Here is a 7,923-nt window from a genome sequence, read left to right as displayed (position 1 = left end):
CAGATGGCATGGACAGACAGGTATACTGACAGTCTGCAGAAGCCTGATGTGGCTTACCTTTGATATGATTTAACATTTTATATGATTGATGGCCTTTGTCTTTATTAACACATTCACATATAAAGCCGTATTAAAGCCAAAACCAAACATGTAATATATTACAGCTGTAAAGCAGCTCGTGGGTGCAATACTTTAATTGCAAATACATTCATTTACAAAATATGAAGAGAATGGGTGCAATATAAAGTCATAAAGTCCTTTTTTTTATGCAATACCAATAAAATGCATGAAATACACCACAGGAACAGCAGCCTGTACAGAGGTTGACGCGTTTCACACAACTACATTGTGCTTATTCATAGTAAGCACAATGTAGTTGTGTAAAATGCATCAACCTCTGTACCAGCTGCTGATGTTGTGGTTTGTGTCATGCATTTTATTGGAATTGCATAATAAAAAGGACTTTCGTTATGTCAGTGCGCAGCCATTCTCTTCATATTTGCTAATACATGGCTGGCAAGCCAAGGCGTACACCCGTGGGAGGAGTCCACGTACCTGAAGTGGTGTTTTTCTTGCTCTCAAATAAATTTCTTTACCCGCAAAACGATGTACATTTTTTTTTCTTTTTATAAAGGTGAACTTATCCTTTAATTAATTTCATTAGCCAGAATAATAATTTATTCTGGCCACTAAAATTAACACTCAAGCACTAAACAAACATGCATAGCGTTAACACGCATTTAGAAGCATCAAGCTTTTTCTCTGCCAAAACTCTGCTGCTCCTGGACACACTGGCAGTGTTATTTTTTCCCTGCCTCAAAATTCCTCTAAAATCCTATGTGTGCATGGGATCAGGGGGGTATGGGAGCAGGAAAACGGGATTAGTAGCATGAGGGTGAGAATACAGGAGTGTGTAATGCTTGGGGAAGGGTGGAGAATTAGGGGATCCTTTCAATCTGCTCTGCGTGGCACAAGGAAAGGGTAATTTTCAACATTAAGGGAGTACAAATAGGCAGGGAAATGGTTGCCTATGAGGACTGGTTTCGCACAGTTTTGTAATATGGCTTTGGTGTGCTGCCATCAGAGACTGGAGGAGATATACTTGCTTCCGAAGAGGTCTTTTTTTTGTTCTCCATAAAAACCTGGGATGCCTGAGAACTAGAGGATTCTCTGGAAACTTTCTTGTAAGTGGGTTGTAAAGTTACAGGGATAGAGGTGGTGGTTTGTACAGAACGGTGTACAACTTTCTTGGCATCTTCTATGGATTTTTTGAGCATGAGGTAGGTCCTCTCTATGTCCTCTTTCTCTTTGCGACTCTCTTGCAGAAGCTGAGAAAGATGGGCGTTTTCATTTGATAGATCTTGCATTTGGTTTTTAGTGTCCTGTAGCTGGGTCTGCAGCTCTGCTTTCTGCTTTTGGTTCTGAGCAATGGCTGGGACCATTTCCCGCAGCTGAACAGAAAGCAGGTGGTTATCCTCCTTCAGCTGGGAGCATTGATCCTGCATTTCATGCAGTTCCTTGATGATATCCTTTGTCACTTTGCCTTTGAATTTAGGATTTCCCTCCAGACCCACCTCTGTCCGCAGTTTCTTCACAGTCCTGTGAAGACTTTTATTCTCACTGGTCAGGTCCTTTATTTTGTTTTTTAGTTCTTGGATCTGGCTACGAGTGGAAACTTCAAGATGTTTTAGTTTGTCCCTGGCGGACTCCTCTCTGCGGAGGGCATCGTCTCTTTCCTTCTGGCACTTAAGCACATAACGACTTACTTCATATGAGGACATATAGGACCTAACCAAAGGCCACTTGGGAGGACCGTCAGTGCTCACGTCAGTGGAAGACCTACAATAAAAATTACACCATATGTTAAGAGCATTACAAACAGCAGTACAACATATTTGTAAGTTAAAGTGGACCAAACATCTGATTTATTATGCATGCATGCTTAACTTACACTTATGTGTAAGTGTAACACTCAGAGCTATTAAAAAAGAAATGCACTTCTGCACTCCTGTGACACAGATTCTGCCGATTTCGGGCTATTGTCAATATTGTTGGGATCAACCTAGAAGACTGATTGACAGCTGGCTCTGCCTCTCAGCATAAGGCTAAGAGACGAAGCCAGCTGCACCTGCCCCCTCTCAACCCCAGTGCTCCAGTGAGTGCTGGAGGAGCAGAGCAGAGAGTGGTGACTGACAGTCATTGCTCTCCACAGCAGACTGAGAACTAAGTGATCAGTGGTTATACGATTGTGTTCAGTTCTCGGGTTGGTGCTGAAGTGGGACAGCTGCATCATCACAGTATGAGTGTGTAAGTATGTGCGTTTGTAATTTTATATACCCCAAACATCTCCTTTAATTAGCCCTTTTTTAATTTTTTTTATTTTGCTTTTCTAAACAAGGATAGCACCTTCCTTGTTTAGGCACTATTCAGGGTCAATATATTCTTCCGGGATAAAGATGCTGGCTCAAGGATAACACAATCATGTAAATCCTGGTTTCGGTTTAGTTTTTAGATGTATTCAGAAACGTCTGTCACAGGTCAGCCTCTGCTGCAGCCTCTTACCTCGTGACTTGCTAGAAAGCTATAATGTTACAGTGACTACTGGGGAAAGGAAGATGAGGAAATGGTTCATCCTACCTGCATTAGACTGAGAAAATCATCTGACTTGTCTAGAGCCTAAGGACTGCTCTTTCAGTTTCAATATTTTATTGTAAATATAAAGCACAAACCTCCAACAGAAATTATCCCCCCTCCTAGCATAAATACTAACTTCCCAAATCCCCTCTCCTAGCATAAATCCTACCCCAGGGTCACCTCTCCTAGCACAAACTCTTCTGCCAATCCCATCTCCTAGCACACAAATCATCTGCCCAGCATTCCCCTCCTGGCACTTCCTACCCCCCAAATGACCCTTCCTAGTATAAAACCTTCCCCTCAACCACCCAAATCACTCCTCATTGCCCAAACTAGCCTCCCGTCCCTCCCACCCAACTACCCCCCCCCCCATTCTGCCCAAATTAGCTTTCCTAGCACAAATCCTTCCTTTTATCTCAAATTCCCCCCCCCCCACCCCCAAATTTCCCCTCCTATCATAGATCATGTTTTTGCTTTCATTTACAATATCAGTTTGTCTTGCATTCACCCTAGTCTACCAAACTACAGATTCAAGGGCAACAGTACTAGGCACCTCTCTCTCCCCAGAGGAGTGCAATAAGGTCTTCTTTTTAACTAACCAAGTACCTCTTGCCAGTAAAGTCCTATACACACGGGCCGAATACCAGGCGGTATTGGCCAGTTCAACAGAAACCGGCTGACATTTGGCCCTCGTGTGCAGCAGCCAGTCTGGCTTCTGTCAAAGTGGCATGACCAAAAAAGGTCTGACAATCGGCATCCGATCAGCTCTCTCAGCCATTGGCTCAGAGGGCTGACCTGTGTGTTCTGGCAAGGGGGAGATCGCTGTACTAATATTGTATAGTTACCGTATATACTCGAGTATAAGCCGAGATTTTCAGCCTCTTTTTTGAGGCTGAAAGTGCCCCCCTCGGCTTATACTCGAGTCATCGCTGTCTGCCTGCTCGATCAGCGTGTCGAGCAGACAGACAGCGGCCATTCTAGGATTCAAACGCCGCGCCTCCGCCTTCGCCTGTGATAGGCGGAACACTGAATTTCCCAGCAGCCTGTGTTCCGCCTATCACGGACATCGTCTCATCCTCGTACTACGGACGAGGATGAGACGATGTCCGTGATAGGCGGAACACAGGCTGCTGGGAAATTCAGTGTTCCGCCTATCACAGGCGAAGGCGGAGGCGGAGGCGCGGCTTTTGAATCCTAGAATGGCCGCCGAGGCGCCGACGAAGAGCGGCGATCCTGGCAAGGCACGGGACGGAGGCAAGGCAAGGCAAGGCACGGCACGGGACGGGACGGAGGCAAGGCACGACACGGGACGGAGGCAAGGCACGGCACGGGACGGAGGCAAGGAGGCAAGGCACGGGACGGAGGCAAGGAGGCAAGGCACGGGACGGAGGCTCGGGACACAGGTAGGCTGGACACACACACACACACACACACACACACATGGACACACACACACACACACACACACACACACAGGGATGGATGGATGGATGGAGACACACACACACAGGGATGGATGGATGGAGACACACACACACAGGGATGGATGGATGGATGGAGACACACACACACAGGGATGGATGGATGGATGGAGACACACACACACAGGGATGGATGGATGGATGGACACACACACACACAGGGATGGATGGATGGATGGACACACACACACACAGGGATGGATGGATGGATGGACACACACACACACAGGGATGGATGGACGGACACACAGGGATGGACGGACACACAGGGATGGACGGACACACAGGGATGGACGGACACACACACAGGGATGGACAGGCATGTCTCACCCTCGGCTTATACACGAGTCAATAAGTTTGCCAGTTTTTTTGGGGGTAAATTGGGGGCCTCGGCTTATATTCGGGTCGGCCTATACTCGAGTATATACGGTAATACAGCTACTCCTCCTAAGCTCTTCAGTTTTTATTCGTTCAGTCCACTGGGTGGAATAAAATAAAAATCTGCTAGACAGATACACATAGCCTGCTTGAAAGGTGTTGAGAGAATCTCAAGAATTCAAATCTCTTCTTCAGAGCTAAAGCCATTGGGCAAATCAATTGGTTTAAAGCCAGTTGTATTAACTACATGCTTGTTTGCTAGGACTTGGCCGGAGTACTGTATTTGTAAGTGGATTTCATTTTATAATTAAACTTTTAAACGGAGAGCACTACATTATACTCTTCTCTTTCGTTCTTATGCATGATGTGACCATCGGCTGGATCCTAAGCGATCGGTACCCCAGGTGTGGGTCAAATGATGTATGACCTTTTTTTAGGTCGAGTCTATGAGATGAGAGGCTGGAGTATATGTGGTGGAGGGGCTACAATCACTGCTTTATTGTCTGTATTCATCATTGCACCTTAGGAGGCTATTCATATTCATTTACTGACAGGACTGTTTACCATCAATTAGATGATCATATGCAATGTTTTGCTTAATCTCACTGCGCTGCACTGTATTCATTGTAAATCTGATTGAGGCGTTTTTAATTATCCTTAACCACTTACAGACCGGACCATTTTGCTGGTCAAAGACCAGACCCCTTTTTGCGATTCGGCACTGCGTCGCTTTAACTGACAATTGCGCGGTCATGCGACGTGGCTCCCAAACAAAATTTACATCCTTTTTTTCCCACAAATAGAGCTTTCTTTTGGTGGTATTTGATCACCTCTGCGGTTTTTATTTTTTGCGCTATAAACAAAAATAGAGCGTAAATTTTGAAAAAAACGCATTATTTTTTACTTTTTGTTATAATAAATATCCCCCAAAAAATATATAAAAAAAAAATTGTTTTGGCTCAGTTTAGGCCGATATGTATTCTTATACATATTTTTGGTAAAAAAAAAATCGCAATAAGCGATTATTGATTGGTTTGCGCAAAAGTTATAGCGTTTATAAAATAGGGATAGTTTTATGGCATTTTTATTAATAATTTTTTATTATTTTTTTTTTTTAACTAGTAATGGCGGTGATCAGCGATTTTTATTGTGACTGCGACATTGTGGCGGACACATTGGACATTTTTGGGACCATTGTCATTTCTACAGTAATCACTGCTATATAAATGCAGTGATTCCTGTGTAAATGACACTGGCAGTGAAGGGGTTAACCAGTGGTTGGCAGTGTAGGGGTTAAGTGTTCCTAGGGGTGTGTTGCTAACTGTGGGGGGGTTGGGCTTTCATTTAGTGAACACTGATCTCTGCTCCAATCACATGGAGCAGAGATCAGCATCACTAGTTGCTAGGCAGAATGGAGAAATGCTGTTTACGCGGCATTTCCTCCATTCAGCCGTCCCGTGAGACGATCGCGGGTATGCCTGCGGCGATCGAGTCCGCGGGACCCGCGACCGGACTCACGGGAGTCCCGACCGGCACGAGAACGCACCGCCGCTGGCGCGCTCGCGATGGCAGGGCAGCATTGAAGATTGGACATACCTGTATGCCACTATGCCTGCCCGTGTCATTCTGCCGACATACATGCGCTGGTCGGGAACCGGTTAAGTGTCAGCTTGCATTCCTCCATTTTATTGTAATAATAAGTTTTTAGTCTATCTGTGCAGAATATTTGTTGTTTACACGTTGAGCAAATCAAACCTTGCTTTAGGCTGATAATATTTAAGGAGACTGTTTCTTTCCCTGGTCAACTTCCCCACTTCCCTTCCTTACCCTACTCCCCCCCTCCCCCAATGCATAAGGTATCAATATTAGCATGGGCAGTGGTGGCTGGTGGTATACTTTTTTTTGGGGGGGGGGGGTGGCAAACAATCCACCCGTTGCCACACCCCCCCTTCGTTGTCGGTCAGGTCACAGGCACCAACCCCCCCCCCCCCCGTCGGTCACCAGTCCCGCACTTACCCCATATAGGCTACGGGCAGCTATTTCTCCGGGCGGCGGCTTCACCCTGTGTTTCCGCCTCATGTGCTTCATGGCTGCTTCCCCTGCCTCTCCTCCCTCCTCCTCAGTAAGCCAATATCATTGCTTCTCCTCTCAGCCATTCAGGTGATGGGTCTCAGGACCTGCTTCCTGGTTGGCCGGGAGGAGAAACAGGAAGACAATAGCGAATATTAACAAGACAAATAGAGAGGGTGAATCTTCCTAATGGCGACACAGTAAATAAAATAAAAAACTGACAGCTGTTCTAATCCCTCTCCAATTTATTCAAAACCTAAAAAAAAATGAGGAACAAAAGGTTCTTGCTTTCAGTTATAATTTAAACTACATGCAAACTCAAGAAAAAACATTTAATATATTGCAGCTTACCAGTCCTCAGATGTGGTGGCTGCGGTTTTCTTTTTTTCAGGCTAAGTACATTTTCTGCAAGTACAGAAAAATAAATGTTATCTCTGCCAGAATTCCAGTGTTCGTGTCACTTCCTGTGCAGTGAACTCATATCTCAAACAAAAAAAAAACTTGAAAAGGGGAAACTAATACAGCCTCTACATCAAGGAACTGGTGAGCTGCAATATATTACATTTTAGATTTTGGATTTAGATACACTTTAAAAGGTAAGCTATATGCACAAACCTTTAATACAATACATTTTTCAATAGCCACTTAATACTTGTCAATGGTGATGTTATTACTATTTACACCTGATTTTAGGGTGTAATATGGTGAAAATACTTTCAATACAGTATATAATTGCTCACTTGTCAGAGTATGAAATGTTGAGATGGTTTGTGTTGATCCAATGACCTAGATGATGTATCTGAAATGTTCTGTATTTGGAATATGTCTTTTTGTTTTATTTTTTACTCCTGAGAAGCTGATGACTCCTTTGACGTTTAATAAATGGGCAATATAAAAGCCAAACACACTAGGGTAGAACTTTGTTACAAATAAAATGATATGAAATGTTGCTGTATATCGTGTCTGGAACATATTCAACAGACACCAAAATCTTTTTTTTTCAGCGCTTTTTAGTTAGACTATTTTTTTTATATTTCAGAAACCAGCCACGTTACTCTTCACGTTCTTGCGGTCTTTGTGCCCTTTAAAAGGATTTCCCCAAATTTCCTGTCTATGTAAACACTGTAACCAGAACACAAAAGTGAGGAGAAATCTCCAAACCTGAAAGAAAAGGGTTTTGTCTGGAATTGGGCTTTACCTTGATCCATGTTCCTATGAAATCCCCTGATCACACAAGCTGAGAAAATTTCAATTGTGTGTGTGTGTACACTGCCCACTTACAAAGAAATTAAGGGTCTATCATTTTTATCATAGGTGTATTTTAAATGCTAGGGACAGATAATCAACCAAAAATCCAGAA

General features: G+C 44.0%; 1 protein-coding gene across 1 annotated transcript; it reads right to left on the bottom strand.

Annotated features, from left to right (window-relative positions):
* Positions 1–437: 437 nt before the first annotated feature.
* On the bottom strand, positions 438–1,879 carry LOC143928382 (uncharacterized). Its single transcript, XM_077453302.1, has one exon. It carries the CDS (start codon positions 1,779–1,781, stop codon positions 1,029–1,031), a length of 753 nt encoding a protein of 250 aa, XP_077309428.1. The 5' UTR covers positions 1,782–1,879; the 3' UTR covers positions 438–1,028.
* Between the last annotated feature and the right edge of the window lie 6,044 nt (positions 1,880–7,923).

Source organism: Lithobates pipiens, unplaced genomic scaffold, assembly GCF_037356315.1.
Source record: "Lithobates pipiens isolate NorthernLeopardFrog02 unplaced genomic scaffold, aLitPip1_a1.2 Scaffold_23, whole genome shotgun sequence".
Lineage (NCBI taxonomy): Eukaryota > Metazoa > Chordata > Amphibia > Anura > Ranidae > Lithobates > Lithobates pipiens.
The sequence above is the reverse complement of the archived record's forward strand: the minus strand, read 5'-3'. Positions and strand labels throughout refer to the sequence as shown.

What these genes read in the sequence shown, in the direction of transcription:
- LOC143928382 (XM_077453302.1), bottom strand. Translation starts at nt 1,781, where the DNA reads ATGTCCTCATATGAAGTAAGTCGTTATGTGCTTAAGTGCCAGAAGGAA.